General features: G+C 38.3%; 1 protein-coding gene across 8 annotated transcripts in view; it reads left to right on the top strand.

Annotated features, from left to right (window-relative positions):
* ANKS1B (ankyrin repeat and sterile alpha motif domain containing 1B) overlaps window positions 1–18,913 on the top strand; it is a 1,153,827-nt gene that overhangs the window by 460,631 nt on the left and 674,283 nt on the right. For all 8 annotated transcript variants that reach the window (XM_086400851.1, XM_086400849.1, XM_086400852.1 and 5 more), the window contains exon 12: window positions 18,625–18,805. In XM_086400851.1, the coding sequence (XP_086256977.1) occupies window positions 18,625–18,805 (181 nt within the window). The remainder of the gene's footprint in view (window positions 1–18,624; window positions 18,806–18,913) is intronic.

Raw genomic sequence — 18,913 nt, 5'->3', positions numbered from 1 at the left:
CAACATGATAAATATAATTCACATGGTGTATGTTATATATGAAGGTTGTTAAGAGAGTAAATCCTTAGTTTTCATCACAAGGAAAATATTGCTTTCTTTTATTTTGTATCTCTAGGGGATGATGGATGTTCACTAAACTTACTGTGGTGATCATTTTATGATGTATATAAGTTAAATCATTATGCTGTATACATTAAACTTTTAAAGTGCTGTATATCAATCACAACTGGAGAAGGAAATGGCAACCCACTCCAATTTTCTTGTCTGAGAAATACCATGGGTAGAGGAGCCTGACCGGCTGTGGCCCATGGGGTCACAAGAGTCAGACACGACTGAGCAACACACACAGTATAGTTTTGCAAGATGTTAAATATATTTGGGGGAAACCAGGAAAAGGTCACAAGCAGTTTCTCTGTATTATTTCTTACAACTGCATGTGACTACAATTTTCTCCAATTAGTTGAAAAAATTGAGCTGTAAAAGTAAAAACAACATGCATCTTTATTTGTAAAAAATTTTTCTTTTGCTCATACAGTGTTATGAGCTTCCCATTTTGGCTGCTCAGGACACATCATTTATAATCCATTACGTAATTAAACTTCCTGCTGTTCTTGGACTGAAACAAGTCATTTAAAATTATTTTTTTTTCTAAAGAAACTAAATTGGGAAATAAAGCTGGCTTTATTTTTAATCTTGGACTCATTTGAATTTGATTTCAGCATCTTTGAAATATTAATGCATAGATATTTGGTGTGCCTAATTCAAAAAATATTTTTTGCAAGATTGTCATAACTATTTTAATGCTGGGAGAATCTTCTGTAAAAATAAACCTCTTGGTTTAGAGGTTAAAGGCTCTAAAGTTCTTCACTGTCTGCACTGAGCCCAGAGCCACTTAACACTTTCATAAAAGAAAATTAGAATTAAAATCACAGTTTTATTACCTTTTCATGGCTGTGGAGTCTTTCCAATTAAAGTTTGAATACCTTGTATGAGGAAATTAACTCATATGAAGAAATATGTATTATAGACTACTTATAAAGCTTTACACTCATGATTATATATGATAAATACTAGGAACACACTAACAGTTTTACCATTTTCTCTTTTATTGGAAGATGAATATATATGTTATCCATAGCCAAATATCTCCACACAAAAATTAAATTAATTGCAGATGTAAAAGCAGGAAATTGGAATATTTTTTAAAAGTCTGCCCTTCAATAAAACACGTTGTGCCTCTAAAAGTTTAATACGTAACTGATTTAGATTCTGTCTGTTCCTTTTCCTGCACACTTGTGCTTTTGTCAACACCTTCTAAAACAATGGGTTTTTTAAAAAATCAATGCTGTCATTAGACTGAAGAGGAGGAAAATCGCTCATTGATGTGAAGTGAGGAACTCAAGAACTATGAGGCTCTTGTCTCTGCTTGTAACTTTATGTTTACTTTTTTTTTTTTTAACCTTTAGTGTGATGTCCTGGGGGATAAATGCAATCAATTTGAAATTCCATAGATCTATGTTTTAGTTTTAGCTCTCCTACTTTTAAACTGTGAGGCTATCTTTAAATCTCAAGTTCATTGTAAAATGGAAAGAGTAATAGTTACTTTTAATACTAACCTTTTATGTTTAAATAAGATAAAAATCTCAAGCTCCTGGAAGAATGTCGAAGCTTCTTAGGCACTCAATATTTACTCACATCGACTTCACCTTCCTCCTCATGGTGGCACCTTTTTTTCTCTCTTCAGCCATAATCTATCTGTAGAGGAGAGGAATAGTATTTTGCTTGCCTGAAGATAAGATCTGTATCTTTAGAAAAAGGTCTTAATCATTATTAACTATTGTATTCATGATAAAAATTGGACATTTTAAAGTTTTTTCCCAAAGAAAGAAAATATAAACTGCTTCCAATTTGCATGACATGTAATAATAAGTTTAATAATATCTACTCTATACTGTAGTGCTGTCTACACTCTCTCATATCCCTTCTTTATACTGTTTTAAAAGTGATGGACAGAAATATGAGAATTCTAACTCAATATACATAACTGACAGAAAAGGCAATGGCACCCCACTCCAGTACTCTTGCCTGGAAAATCCCATGGACAGAGGAGCCTCGTGGACTACAGTCCATGGGGTTGCTACAAGTCGGACACGACTGAGCGACTTCACTTTCACTCTTCACTTTCATGCATTGGAGAAGGAAATGGCAACCCACTCCATTGTTCTTGCCTGGAGAATCCCAGGGATGGGGGAGCCTGGTGGGCTGCCATCTATGGGGTCACACAGAGTCAGACACAACTGAAGCGACTTAGCAGCAGCAGCAGCAAGTATTTGCCCAAGTATTTGCATCTTCTTCCTTACAGCAATTAAAATGGTAAAATAAATATAAAAATAAAAATAAATCCATAGCACAGTGGTAAAGAATCCATCTGTCAATACAGGAGACCCAAGAGACTAAGGTTCTTAGTCTTAGTCTCATCTCCATCTTCCAGGCAGCATTCTTTTTTTTTTTTTTAAAGTTTCAGTCAATTTTCTTTTTTTTTTCTTTCTTTTTTTTTTTTAATTTTTTATTCCTTTATTTCTCATGTGTTCCCCATCCTGAACCCTCCTCCCTCCTCCCTCCCCATACCATCCCTCTGGGTCGTCCCAGTGCACCAGCCCCAAGCATCCAGCATCGTGCATTGAACCTGGACTGGCATCTCGTTTCATACATGACATTTCACATGTTTCAATGCCATTCTCCCAAATCTTCCCACCCTCTCCCTCTCCCACAGAGTCCATAAGCCTGTTCTATACATCAGTGTCTCTTTTGCTGTCTCGTATACAGGGTTATCGTTACCATCTTTCTAAATTCCATACATATGTGTTAGTATACTGTATTGGTGTTTTTCCTTCTGGCTTACTTCACTCTGTATAATAGGCTCCAGTTTCATCCACCTCATTAGAACTGATTCAAATGTATTCTTTTTAATGGCAGGCAGCATTCTTGCCTGGAGAATCCCATGGACAGAGGAGCCTGGCGGCTACAGCCCATAGAGTCGCAAAGAGTTGGACACGACTGAGCACAGCAAAACAGTGATGAAAATTAGGGAGTGATGCTATTAGAGGCATTTGGGAACTTTTGGAAGATAAAAACAAATGGTGTTGGATTTAGCTAGGGATTAGTCTGGAGAAATAAAACACCTCAGCAGCATGACCTCAACATGAAGCAGTTGACTTTATTTTCCTGCCACATGGTAATAATGTCTCAGTAAGGTGAAGTCGGCTAAAGCCCCTACTGTGAGAACTGGAGCAGGAAAGAGAAATGAAGCAGTATCCTACATAATCAAAAATGGTTTACCAAGAATGCCAAACATTTGAGGAAAATTAGCAACCAAAAAGAAAGGAACCAAGATCAATGAATAGAGTGAATGACCTTTCAGAAAACAAAAGTTAATGGCAGAGAAAGATTGGAATTGGTTTCCTCAGAATGATTTGGGAGGTTATTGAATTCAGAAAAGAAGAGGCTATTTTTTTTAAGGGAAATCATTTTTTTAACTTAGAAAACAAAAAAATTATTGAAAATTAAATATAGGATCATCACCTCTGAAGTTTTAACATGTGTAAATGTTTCATGCATTACTTGTTCACTGATGTATTCTTTTTTTTTAAATTTTACTTTATTTTTAAACTTTACAATATTGTATTAGTTTTGCCAATTATCGAAATGAATCCGCCACAAGTGTACATGTGTTCCCCATCCTGAACCCTCCTCCCTCCTCCCTCCCCATACTATCCCTCTGGGTCATCCCAGTGCACCAGCCCCAAGCATCCAGTATCGTGCATCGAACCTGGACTGGCATCTCGTTTCATACATGATATTATACATGTTTCAATGCCATTCTCCCAAATCTTCCCACCCTCTCCTTCTTCCACAGAGTCCAAAAGACTGTTCTATACATCTGTGTCTCTTTTGCTGTCTCGTACACAGGGTTATCTTTCTAAATTCTTTCTAAATTCCATATATATGCTTTAGTATACTGTATTGGTGTTTTTCTTTCTGGCTTACTTCACTCTGTATAATAGGCTCCAGTTTCATCCACCTCATTAGAACTGTTTCAAATGTATTATTTTTAATGGCTGAGTAATACTCCATTGTGTATATATGTACCACAGCTTTCTTATCCATTCATCTGCTGATGGACATCTAGGTTGCTTCCATGTCCTGGCTATTATAAACAGTGCTGCAATGAACATTGGGGTACACGTGTCTCTTTCCCTTCTGGTTTCCTCAGTGTGTATGCCCAGCAGTGGGGTTGCTGGATCATAAGGCAGTTCTATTTCCAGTTTTTTAAGGAATCTCCACACTGTTCTCCATAGTGGCTGTACTAGTTTGCATTCCCACCAACAGTGTAAGAGGGTTCCCTTTTCTCCACACCCTCTCCAGCATTTATTGCTTGTAGACTTTTGGATCGCAGCCATTCTGACTGGTGTGAAATGGTACCTCATCGTGGTTTTGATTTGCATTTCTCTGATAATGAGTGATGTTGAGCATCTTTTCATGTGTTTGTTAGCCATCTGTATGTCTTCTTTGGAGAAATGTCTATTTAGTTCTTTGGCCCATTTTTTGATTGGGTCATTTATTTTTCTGGAGTTGAGCTGTAGGTGTTGCTTGTATATTTTTGAGATTAGTTGTTTGTCAGTTGCTTCATTTGCTATTATTTTCTCCCATTCTGAAGGCTGCCTTTTCACCTGGCTAATAGTTTCTTTTGATGTGCAGAAGCTTTTAAGTTTAATTAGGTCCCATTTGTTTATTTTTGCTTTTATCTCCAATATTCTGGGAGGTGGGTCATAGAGGATCCTGCTGTGATGTATGTCAGAGAGTGTTCTGCCTATGTTCTCCTCTAGGAGTTTTATAGTTTCTGGTCTTACATTTAGATCTTTAATCCATTTTGAATTTATTTTTGTGTATGGTGTTAGAAAGTGTTCTAGTTTCATTCTTTTACAAGTGGTTGACCAGATTTCCCAGCACCACTTGTTAAAGAGATTGTCTTTAATCCATTGTATATTCTTGCCTCCTTTGTCAAAGATAAGGTGTCCATATGTGCATGGATTTATCTCTGGGCTTTCTATTTTGTTCCATTGATCTATACTTCTGTCTTTGTGCCAGTACCATACTGTCTTGATAACTGTGGCTTTATAGTAGAGCCTGAAGTCAGGTAGGTTGATTCCTCCAGTTCCATTCTTCTTTCTCAAGATAGCTTTGGCTATTCGAGGTTTTTTGTATTTCCATACAAATTGTGAAATTATTTGTTCTAGCTCTGTGAAGAATACCACAAAGATCCCACAAAAAAAGAAAACTACAGACCAATATCACTGATGAACATAGATGCAAAAATCCTTATCAAAATTCTAGCAATCAGAATCCAACAACACATTAAAAAGATCATACACCATGACCAAGTGGGCTTTATCCCAGGGATGCAAGGATTCTTCAATATCCGCAAATCGATCAATGTAATACTCCACATTAACAAATTGAAAAATAAAAACCATATGATTATCTCAATAGATGCAGAGAAAGCCTTTGACAAAATTCAACATCCATTTATGATATAAACTCTCCAGAAAGCAGGAATAGAAGGAACATACCTCAACATAATAAAAGCTATATATGACAAACACACAGCAAACATTATCCTCAATGGTGAAAAATTGAAAGCATTTCCTCTAAAGTCAGGAACAAGACAAGGGTGCCCACTTTCACCACTACTATTCAACATAGTTTTGGAAGTTTTGGCCACAGCAATCAGAGCAGAAAAAGAAATAAAAGGAATCCAAATTGAAAAAGAAGAAGTAAAACTCTCACTATTTGCAGATGACATGATCCTCTACATAGAAAACCCTAAAGACTCCACCAGAAAATTACTAGAACTAATCAATGATTATAGCAAAGTTGCAGGATATAAAATCAACACACAGAAATCCCTTGCATTCCTATACACTAATAATGAGAAAACAGAAAGAGAAATTAAGGAAACAATTCCATTCACCATTGCAATGGAAAGAATAAAATACTTAGGAATATATGTACCTAAAGAAACTAAAGACCTATATATAGAAAACTATAAAACACTGGTGAAAGAAATCAAAGAGGACACTAATAGATGGAGAAATATGCCATGTTCACTGATGTATTCTTGAAAGCCTAGAACAGTGCCTGACACATGGCTGATGGTAGAAGTTTTTGAATAAATTATAGAACATAAAATAGTAGAATATTTCAGAATATAAAACAAGAAAGATTGTAGAGATTCGGTATCCATTTATTATGAACTCTAGAAGTAGGAGGAGAAGCCACAACAGTAATTAAGAAAGGGTAGTATTAGCACAGGATTAGATCAACAGGAATACAGTAGAGAACAAAAATGTAAACCTAGTCTATATTTAGAAATGTAATACATGATAATGGTGGCATTTTAAATCAGTAAAGAAAAAAATGATGGTATTGGGACAGTAGGCTATCATTGGTGAAAAAATAACTTAGAATTAAAATTCCCACCATATACCATATACATAAAATATTTCATGTTGATTAAAATCCTAAAAGAAAATACCACTGGTCTAGCTTCCCATTTTTACCACCCCACTTCATACCCATTTTAAAAAAATATAAGAAAGCATCTAAATTTTTTTGCCACTGATTGACAGTATATTGCTTTGTGTTGATATAAGTTATCAATGGGCCAGTATCTAGGAAGTCTATCATCTCCAGGTATTTCTGCTGATGAAAGTGAAAGTGTTAGTCACTCACTCGTGTCCAACTCTTTGCCACCCTATGGACTATAGTCCACAGGCTCTTCTATCCATGGAATTATCCAGGTAAGAATATTGGAGTGGGTAGCCACTCCTTTCTCCAGGAGATCTTACCAACCCAAGGATGAAACCCACATCTCCTGCATTGCAGGTGGATTTTTTTGCCATGTGAGCCACCAGGGAAGCCCATTTCTGCTAATGCCACTTATTTTTTTTCTGACATTCATCTATCTTCTCTGGGAACTCATTTTGAACCTCAGTTTTGCTTGGATACTTTAATGTCATTATTGACTTTTGTTAGCACCACTTTTTCTTTTTGCTGACACCAATATATCCATTTAGTCCTATTTGACATTTTATTAGGAGTTGATGAGGTCCTATTATAATTAAATTAAGTGAATTAAAATGATTTAAAGTCCACTTAAATTCAAGTGTAAGTGGATTTTTTTATAACTGTCCATTAGGTTAAATAATTTGAAAATAACAGAGGAGGAAACAGAATGGATATTTGAAACTTAGATTCCAATCTAGAGAAAATTTAAAATGTAAACATTACCTAAATCTCATCCTAGTTAGGAATTTGGGGCTCTCATTTTATTCATATGTGAGTTATATCTATCTGGTTTACAGTAATGCCATTAAATTCCCTGGATTGGAAAGATTCCCTGGAGGAGGAAATGGCAACCCCCTCCACTATCTTTTCCTGGAGAATCTCATTGACAGAGGAGCCTGGTGGGCTACAGCCCATGGGGTTGCAAAGAGTTGGACATGACTGAAGCACTTAGCATGCATTGCATCAGAATGTTGCATTTCATTTATATCTCTGTACAGCATAGACATATTCTTACAAACTTGATTCTGATTGATAAAGAGAATCCAAAATAAGGGTAGGGGATGCATGCTATCCTGTATGTGACACCAGTAAATTCACACATTAGTCCATTTGTAGTAATGATTAAGATGCCACTGGCTTCATTGATGTGGGACCAGTGCAGTGTCAATAGGCTTCATGCTAAGAAAACTCCATGTTTGGATTTTAATATTCTTGCACAGCTGTCTAAAATTCTTAATTCTTATCTCTGTATTTGTATTTTGTAAGCGAAGTCAGTGGGATAATGGAGTATGTGCTGGGGCTTGGAGCCTTGGTTCATCTGTGGTCCCACCACCCTCCATCTCCCCACATTACTAAGTAACACCTGATCCCCCAACCCCAGTGCTCACAGCCAGCCCACCAACTGCTGACACAGCACTGAGACCCTGAGTGTGGGGATGGTCAAGTTTGAGTATATGTACTGAGTTGGAGGGAAAAACCCCTGGATGCCTGTGAAGGTCTGCTCTCGCCCTGTAAGTGTCCCTGTGTCCAAGGGAATGTGACAGTATATGGCAAATAGAGCTACCATGACAGATGTAGAGAATGACTAAGGAATAAAGGGAAAACTATTTCCCTGCTTTTGGAACAAAGAGCCCCAAATTTCCATTTTGGACTGGGTCCAGCAACTCCATGTAACTGGCCTTAACTCACAATCATTCAAGTGTCTACTTAGTTTCAGGTCCTCAGAAATATTCTATAATCAGTGCATAGCAGGGATCACCAACTTATTCTCTGGTGTAGGATCAGAGAGTAAAATAGTTTAGACTTTGTGAGTCATATGGTCTCTGTTGCAACTATTTAACTCTGCAACCATATCAGGAGATGGCAAGAGTGAACATCAACATTCTAGGAAGCAGCAAACTAAAATGGACTGGAGTGGGTGAATTTAACTCAGATGACCATTATATCTACTACGGTGGGCAGGAATCCCTTAGAAGAAATGGAGTAGCCTGCATTGTCAACAAAAGAGTCCAAAATGCAGTACTTAGATACAATCTCAAAATGACAGAATGATCTCTGTTCGTTTCCAAGGCAAATCATTCAATATCACAGTAATCCAAGTCTATGCCCCAACCAGTAGCACTGAAGAAGCTGAAGTTGAACGGTTCTATGAAGACCTACAAGACCTTTTAGAACTAACACCCCCAAAAGATGTCCTTTCCATTATAGGGGACTGGAATGCAAAAGTAGGAAGTCAAGAAACACCTGGAGTAACAGGCAAATTTGGCCTTGGACTACAGAATGAAGCAGGGCAAAGGCTAATAGTGTTTTGCCAAGAGAACGCACTGGTCATAGCAAACACCCTCTTCCAACAACATAAGAGAAGACTCTACACATGGATATCACCAGATGGTCAACAGCGAAATCAGATTGATTATATTCTTTGCAGCCAAAGATGGAGAAGCTCTATACAGTCAGCAAAAGCAAGACCGGGAGCTGACTGTGGCTCAGATCATGAACTCCTTATTGTCAAATTCAGACTTAAATTGAAGAAAGTAGGGAAACCACTTGGCCAGTCAGGTATGACCTAAATCAAATCCCTTATGATTATACAGTGGAAGTGAGAAAGATTTAAGGGACTAGATCTGATAGATACAGTGCCTGATGAACTGTAGATGGAGGTTCATGACATTGTACAGTAGACAGGGATCAAGATCATCCCCATGTAAAAGAAATGCAAAAAAGCAAAATGGCTGTCTGGGGAAGCCTAACAAATAGCTGTGAAAAGAAGAAAAGCAAAAAGCAAAGGAGAAAAGGAAAGATATAAGCATCTGAATGCAGAGTTCCAAAGAATAGCAAGGCGAGATAAGAAAGCCTTCCTCAGTGATCAATGCAAAGAAATAGAGGAAAACAACAGAATGGGAAAGACTAGAGATCTCTCCAAGAAAATTAGAGATACCAAGGGAACATTTCATGCAAAGATGGGCTCGATAAAGGACAGAAATGGTATGGGCCTAAAAAAAGAATAGGTGGCAAGAATACACAGAACTGTACAAAAAAGATCTTCATGACCAAGATAATCATGATGGTGTGATCACTCACCTAGAGCCAGACATCCTGGAATGTGAAGTCAAGTGGGCCTTAGAAAACATCACTATGAACAAAGCTAGTGGAGGTGATGGAATTCCAGTGGAGCTATTTCAAATCCTGAAAGACGATGCTGTGAAAGTGCTGCACTCAATATGCCAGCAAATTTGGAAAACTCAGCAGTGGCCACAGGACTGGAAAAGGTCAGTTTTCATTCCAATCCCAAAGAAAGGCAATACCAAAGAATGCTCAAACTACCGCACAATTGCACTCGCACTCATCTCACACGCTAGTAAAGTAATGCTCAAAATTCTCCAAGCCAGGCTTCAGCAATACGTGAATCGTGAACTTCCAGATGTTCAAGCTGGTTTTAGAAAAGGCAGAGGAACCAGAGATCAAATTGCCAACATCTGCTGGATCATGGAAAAAGAAAAGGAATTCCAGAAAAACATCTATTTCTGCTTTATTGACTATGCCAAAGCCTTTGACTGTGTGGATCACGATAAACTGTGGAAAATTCTGAAAGAGATGGGAATACCAGACCACCTGACCTGCCTCTTGAGAAACCTATATGCAGGTCAGGAAGCAACAGTTAGAACTGGACATGGGACAACAGACTGGTTCCAAATAGGAAAAGGAGTATGTCAAGGCTGTATATTGTCACCCTGCTTATATAGCTTATACGCAGAGTACATCATGAGAAATGCTGGGCTGGAAGAAGCACAAGCTGGAATCAAGATTGCCAGGAGAAATATCAATAACCTCAGATATGCAAATGACACCACCCTTATGGCAGAAAGTGAAGAGGAACTAAAAAGCCTCTTGATGAAGGTGAAAGAGGAGAATGAAAAAGTTGGCTTAAAGCTCAACATTCAGAAAACTAAGATCATGACATCTGGTCCCATCACTTCATGGAAAATAGATGGGGAAACAGTGGAAACCATGTCAGACTTGATTTTTGGGGGCTCCAAAATCACTGCAGATGGTGACTGCAGCCATGAAATTAAAAGACGCTTACTCGTTGGAAGGAAAGTTATGACCAACCTAGATAACATATTCAAAAGCAGAGACATTACTTTGCCAACAAAGGTCTGTCTAGTCAAAACTATGGTTTTTCCCATAGTCGTGTATGGATGTGAGAGTTGGACTGTGAAGAAAGCTGAGCACCAAAGAATTGATGCTTTTGAATTGTGGTGTTGGAGAAGACTCTTGAGAGTCCCTTGGACTGCAAGGAGACCCAACCAGTCCATTCTGAAGGAGCTCAGTCATGGGTGTTCATTGGAAGGACTGATGCTAAAGTTGAAACTCCAATACTTTGGCCACCTCATGTGAAGAGTTGACTCATTGGAAAAGATCCTGATGCTGGGAGGGATCGGGGGCAGGAGGAGAAAGGGACAACAGAGGATGAGATGGCTGGATGGCATCACTGACTCAATGGACTTGAGTTTGGGTAAACTCCGGGAGTTGGTGATGGACAGGGAGGCCTGGTGTGCTGCGATTCATGGGGTCTCAAAGACTCGGACATGACTGAGCAACTGAACTGAACTAAACTGAACCATATCATGAAGACAGACATTGACAATATATACTTTAAAATATATATATATATATATATATATTATTTATTCTCCTGCAATGCGGGAGACCTGGGTTTGATTCCTGTGTTGGGAAGATCTCCTGGAGAAGGAAATGGCCACCCACTCTAGTATTCTTGCCTGGAGAATCCCAGGGATGGAGGAGCATGGTAGGCTACAGTCCATGGGGTCACAAAGAGTCGGACATGACTGAGCGACTTCACTTTCACTTTCACTTATTTATTTTTGGCTTTGCTGCTTCTTTATTGCTGCCCATCAGCTTTTTATAGTTTCGGTGAGTGGGGGCTACTCTCGAGTTGACACGTGCAGACTCCTCCTTGCAGTAGATTCTCCTGTTGCAGAGCACAGTTTCTAGGCATTGAGCCTCAGTAGTTGTGGTGCAAGTGTGCAGTTGCCTCGCATCAGGTGAAATCCTAGTTCCTGGACCAGGGATCAAACCTGTGTCCCCTCCATTGGCAGGCAGACTCTCAACCACCAGACCACCAGGGAAGTCCCTATGTATAATTAAATACTTATAAGTGAATGAGCATGGACTATGTTCTGATAAAACTTTATTTAAAAACATTGCAATTTGGGTTTATATAATTTTCACCTGTCACTAATATTATTTTCCTATTTTTTTTCAGCCATTAAAAGATGTAAAAGTATTCTTAGCTCACAGGCTTTACACAAATAGTCAGAAGCCTGGGTTTGGCACATGATCTATAGTTTGCTGTCTCTAGTTAAGTGAATATGTGTGGAAGCAAGTCCTTCGGAAGCCAGGGCTATATGAATGCTGGCCACAAGGCAGGCGAGATATTTTAGAGACCCTACTTATTTTAGACATTGAAATTTGACAAATTCCATTTGTAATTTCAGTGAATTTGTAAAGATATTTTTTTCTTATATTGAATGGCTTAGCAGGATTCCATCAGAATAGTTTTTTTTTTTAAAGATAATCTATTAAAAGTTTAAGCAAATATTCCAGACTCATCTTCTTTTATCTCCATTTTTAGTATCTCTACCATCTCTTTACTTTTTTCCCCCATTGCTATTATTTCCCGCCATAGATATCCCTTTTTAATTCTGCCTCTGTCCTCTGTGTTTATGAGGCACCATCTGTTTGTCTCTAGGTCTGAGTACATGAACATTCTTTCTAACCTAAGTCCTTCCTGCTAACTACTTATGTAATCTGGAGGGATGAGGTGCAAAGGGAGATGGAAGGCAGATTCAGGAGCGAGGGGACACGTATGAATGGGCTGATTCATGCTGATGTATAGCAAAGACCATCACAATATTGTAAAGCAATTGTCCTCCATTTAAAATAAATAAGTAAAAATTTAAAATATTTCTGTTCTTTCATTTTTAATGTTTATTTACTTATTTTATTTATGTATTTGGCTGTGTTGGGTCTCAGTTGTGCCATGCAGGATCTTTTGCTGTGGCATGCTCAGGCTCTGTAGCCTTGTGGGCTCAGTTGCCCTGTGGCATGTGGCATCCCAGTTCCCTGACCAGGTATCCAGCCTGACTCCCATGCTTGGAAGGAGAATTCTTAACCACTGGACCACCAGGAAAATCCCACTGCTTATGTAATCTTGAGTAGATCATTTAACCTCCCTGAGCCACTGCATTCTGTGCTAGTTAGAGTAAGTAGTTCTAGGACCACCACAGACAAACACAGGATCTCAGTAGTTTCACATAGAGGATGTTTACTTCAGCTTCTCATAAAGCCCGATGTGGGTTGACTGACCTCCCTTCATCTTGAAACTACATCATCTGGTGAGTAAGAGAGGGATAGAGAAGGCTTGCTTCTACTAACAAGTCAATTAATCAGTTACATGGCCTCAACCTAAATGCATATAAGACTGAGGAGTAAAAGAGAATCTACACTTATGGTTTTGTTGAGCACTAAAATGATGTGTAAAATGATCCCTTAAAACAGGGATTGGCTAACAATTTCTCTAAAGAAACAGATAGTAAATATTTTAGGTGTTGTGGATAATATGGCCTCTGTTAAAACCACTCAAATCTATCATTGCCGTGTTGAGAGAAGTTGTTGCTGCTACTGCTACTGCTGCTAAGTCGCTTCAGTTGTGTCCGACTCTGTGCGACCCCATAGACGGCAGCCCAACAGGCTCCGCCGTCCCTGGAATTTTCCAGGCAAGAACACTGGAGTGGGTTGCCATTTCCTTCTCCAATGCATGAAAGTGAAAAGTGAAAGTAAAGTTGCTCAGTCGTGTCCGACTCCCAGCAACCCCATGGACTGCAGCCCACCAGGCTCCTCTGCCCATGAGATTTTCCAGGCAAGAGTACTGGAGTGGGTTGCCATTGCCTTCTCCAGAGACAAGTTGTAGACAATAGTGAATGGGTGAACATAGTTGTATTCCAATAAAACTATATTTTCATTATCAGGAGACAGGCCAGATTTGGGCCACAGGCCATAGTTTGCTGATCCCCTTCTTAGAGCATGACTAACATAACGATTCTCATTTTCCATCACCTCAGATACTCAGGGAACTTTGGGCAATGGTTCCTCACTACCTCAATGTTCTTTAAGCTGACTCATGATAACTATAGATAGTTCTGAATAACCAAATAAGAATGAGATCAGATGATCACTGATTTCTTCCCTTTGGAATTTCCATTAGCTTCTCTCCTTTCCTCTTGATATGTTATTTGAAGATTGAAGCTAGGCTACGGTGAAATCACAGTACTCTGCTCAAAGAAAGAAAGAAAGGGAAATATCATGTAGATTTGCATAATCATATAGATTAAGAAGTCTATACTGAGTCCCGAGAGCATACAGGCATCAATGCAGTTCACTTCAGTTGCTCAATTGTGTCCGACTCTCTGCAACCCCATAGACTATAGCATGCCAGGCTTCCCTGTCTATCACCAACTCCAGGAGCCTACTCAAACTTATGTCCATTGCGTTGGTGATGCCAACCAACCTTCTCATCCTCTGTCGTCCCCTTCTCCTCCTGTCTTCAATCTTTCCCAGCATTAGGGTCTTTTCCAATGAGTCGGTTCTTTGAATCAGGTGGCCAATGAAATGTATTTCATATCCAATCAGGTGGAGTTTTATCTTCAGCATCAGTCCTTCCAATGAATATTCAGGACTGATTTCCTTTAGGATGGACTGGTTGGATCTCCTTGCAGTCCAAGGGACCCTCAAGAGTCTTCTCCAACACTACAGATCAAAAGCATCAATTCTTCGGCACTCATCTTTCTTTATAGTTCAACTCTCACATCCATACATGACTACTGGAAAAACCATAGTTTTGACTAGATGAATCTTTGTTGGTAAATTAATGTCTCTGCTTTTTTATTTGTTGTCTAGGTTAATCATAGCTTTTCTTCCAAGGAGCAAGCGTCTTTTAATTTCATGGCTGCAGTCACCATCTGCTGTGATTTTGGAGCCTAAGAAAAAAGTCTCTCACTATTTCCATTCTTTCCCCATCTATTTGCCATGAAGTGCTGGGGCCAGATGCCATGATCTTAGTTTTCTGAATGTTGAGCTTTAAGCCAACTTTTTCACTCTCCTCTTTCACTTTCATCAAGAGGCTCTTTAGTTCTTTTTCACTTTCTGCCATAGAGTGGTGCCATCTGCATATCTGAGGTTATTGATATTTCTCCTGGCAATCTTGATTCCAACTGTGCTTCATCCAGCTTGGTGTTTCTCATGATGTACTCTTCATAAAAGTGAAATAAGCAGGGTGACAATATACAGCCTTGACGTACTCCTTTTCCTATTTGGAACCAGTCTGTTGTTCCATGTCCAATTCTAACTGTTGCTTCTTGACCTGCATACAGATTTCTCAAGAGACAGGTAAGGTGGTCTGGTATTCCCATCTCTTTCAGAATTTTCCACAGTTTATTGTGATCCACACAGTCAAAGGCTTTGGCATAGTCAATAAAGAAAATTAGATGTTTTTCTGGAACTCTCTTGCTTTTTTGATGATCCAGCAGATGTTGGCAATTTGATCTCTAGTTCCTCTGCTTTTTCTAAATCCAGCTTGAACATCTGGAAGTTCATGGTTCAAGTACTGTTGAAGCCTGGCTTGGAGAATTTTGAGCATTACTTGTTAATGTGTGAGATGAGTACAATTGTGCAGTAGTCTGAACATTGCTTGGCATTGCCTTTCTTTGGAATTGGAATGAAAACTGACCTTTTCCAGTCCTGTGGCCACTGCTGAGTACATCTTGTGTAATTCTGCTACAGGAGTGTATGCATTTATATTTCCCACAAAAACCTTATCTTTTGGCATCTACCCAGTCAAAAAATATATGAGTCACCCTAGACTCCTCCCTGAAAATCAGCTTTCACATCCAATCAGATGCCAAGATCTAAAGAACTAACCTCCTTAGTATCTCCTAAAAACATCTGTGATCTGCAACACTACTGCAACTGCTTTACCTCAGGACCCCATTATGTCTTGGCTCAATTCAATACCCTTGTAGTCTCTCTTCCTCAGATTCTCCCCTTACCTGTTCATTCTTTAAACTGCTAAAATGATTTTATTGAAATTCAAACCCAGCTATGAAACTCTCTTGCTTAGAAATCATCCATTGGTTTCTTAGAATAGTCAGATGAAAGACCAAACTCCTTAATATGGCATTAGAGCCCTTCATGATTTGTCCCCTGAAACATCCAGTATCTCACAGCTTGAACCCACTTGCTGTCATCACATACTCTGCTCTACAGCCATAATGAACCTTTTGCAGTTTGCACTTTTCCTCTTCCCATCCTCATTTGTTTTCCTACCACCTCTACTTTCCCTGGTGGCTCAGCTAGTAAAGAATTTGCCCTCACTTTGGGAGACCTGGATTTGATCCCTGGGTTAGGAAGATCCCCTGGAGAAGGGAAAGGCTACCCACTCCACTATTCTGGCCTGAAAATTCCATAGACTGTATAGTCCATGGGGTTGCAAAGAGTCGGACAGGACTGAGCAACTTTCACTTTCACTCACTTTCAACAAGATTCAAGTCAGCCATCAATTACCTGCTTGCAGAAGCTTTTCCTAATTGTATCCTAATTGTGTCTCTAAAGTAGAGGTTCACCTTTTACATCTTGTGTCCACTTCTCATGATGCTTATCGCTGTACTATGCAGTACTGACACACAATCCTTGGATTGCTGATTTATTCCCTCATTCACCATCCCTCTTCCCACTTCAAGTCTGTAATCACCCAGAGAAGAGGGACAATGGCTTCCTCATCTTATTCGTATCATACTGCTTGCCAAGGTATCCACAATTTAGTATACACTTAGCAAATACTTGTAGAATAAATTAGTAGAGAAGGCAATGGCACCCCACTCCAGTATTCTTGCCTGGAAAATCCCACGGACGGAGGAGCCTGGTGGGCTGCAGTCCATGGGGTCGCTGAGGGTTGGACACAACTGAGCGACTTCACTTTCACTTTTCACTTTCATGCACTGGAGAAGGAAATGGCAACCTACTCCAGTGTTGTTGCCTGGAGAATCCCAGGGATGGGGGAGCCTGGTGGGCTGCTGTCTATGGGGTCGCACAGAGTCGGACACAACTGAAACGACTTAGCAGCAGCAGCAGCGGTAGAATAAATTAATGCAGAAAAATAGTTTATTTTCTTGCTTGATTGTATAACAAATTGTACTTCTAGTGGATTTAAAACTTTGGGTGGTCAAGGTTCAGAAACATGTATTTCAGAAACATTTATAAGTAAAGGAGTCATACACATCAGTTGGCTTTATCCTTATAATGTTTATGAGAGGGTACATCATATAAATTTGGTTTGCTGCCTTTATACAAAGTGAAACAAAAATAAAATACAACACAATGAGACAAAACCATGATAATGACATACCTGTGTTTCTATTGGAGCCAGGGTCATATCCATGTTTTTAATTGCAGTTATATAGTCTAGTAGGAAGAACATTGAAAGTGAATTGAGATTTAGTAGCCCCAAGGACAGACATTTCATGAGAAATCAAGCCTGACATTGAACACCAGTCTTTCATACTTCAAAAGCAACTGAGTCCTATGTGGGTATTAATTTGAATTGCATTACTGAGTTCATGTGTCATAATAATACATAACTTACACTCATATAACAATATTTATGCCTCTTAACAATTCCTATAAAAATATTGCAAGGGTGAAAGTATAAAGCATGTTATAATTTGAACACCTTAAGTAAAAAAAAACTCTGTAAAACACATTTTCAATATCATCAGATATTTTAGATTATAGACTAAGTAATGTCTGCTTTTCAAAAAACATGATGAGCTGGAAGAGAAATGGTAACATGAATATTTTGCAGGAAAATAATTGTGGAGTTCAGTGATAAAATTAGCAAGTATTTGAGGGCAGTGTAAGTGTTACTAAGCCAAAAGTGTATTGCACTTTTTGTACTTTGCAGAAAGTTAAGTACAATAAACTTTATTTTAAAGAGATTGTATTTAATCTCTTATTATTGTAAGATTGTTAATATTTCATTAACATTGATAATATGAATAAAACATAATAAGACTTAAATTAGGAAATGTGCACAATCCTGAGAGCCAAAAAGACTGCGGTTTTTCTGAAGGGTGATGTTAGAACCTCTGCTAGGCGAGAAAAAAAATGTGAATATAATTAAAATTGTGGGAAAAAAAACCCAGAAAACTGCTATAGGGAACAATCCATTACTGACAAAAGATTATATCTGCTGTTACTCCATGATTTTACCATTTATGTTTAAATTGACTTTTTCTTTTTGCTATTTGGGGATTAATTTAAATCCTTAAAAAAGAAATCAAAGTTCACTATAAATACAAGCAGATTCTTAGATCCTAGAAAATGTTCTATACAAATTTACTTCGTTTTAATGATGAAATTGGAGCATATGATACTTGGGGACAATATCAAATGTTCCCAGTTCCTTGGACTATATAGAAAATTAAAAATGGAACTGCCTTAATTATGCTTCCATATTGTAAGGATCCTTTTATTTCTTTAGTAGACTCTATATTCTCAGGGTCTGCCAAATGCAGGATCCTTTATAAATGTTAGCTGAATGAAAGGTGACTCAGAATTGCAACTTTCTGAATTGATCATTAAGAGAAATTCTGAGCACTGTATTTTTGCAGTCTTCTGGAGAAATCTAACAAAAAAGTCTAAATTATTTTATCAACTATGCCATGACATTTTTTCATTAAACATTTTTTTTATTATTGAATTAAGGGACTTTTTAATGTTTCTCTGTAAAACACAACTATATTTTATGTGTAAAAAACAGACAGTGTAATGGAAAAAATGCACTTAGATTAAACTGATGGGGAATTGGGCTGAAGATGAGCATGATCATATTAATGCTTGTATCATGCTCATTTATTTTAGCCTAAACAACGAACATCTATTGTGTCTTCTCTGGATTTTCATCGAATGAATCACAACCAAGAATATTTTGAAATCAACACATCTACAGGGTGTACAAGCTTTACTTCCAACCCTCCAGTTAGTCCACTCACCTCTTCTGCAGCAACCACAGAAGTCAAGAACAAGGAAACTGGCGATACAGGTAAAGCCGTTCATTTTATGCAGCTATATTTTTGAGTTTTTAAAACCAAAGCCTTTATGAGTTAGAGGAATTAAGAGGAATCTTCATACAAATCTCATTGTGTTTTTT

Source organism: Bos grunniens, chromosome 5 (assembly GCF_055505025.1).
Source record: "Bos grunniens cultivar Pamir isolate PY7600 chromosome 5, Bosgru_T2T1.0, whole genome shotgun sequence".
Lineage (NCBI taxonomy): Eukaryota > Metazoa > Chordata > Mammalia > Artiodactyla > Bovidae > Bos > Bos grunniens.
This window is presented reverse-complemented; position numbering and strand designations above follow the sequence as displayed.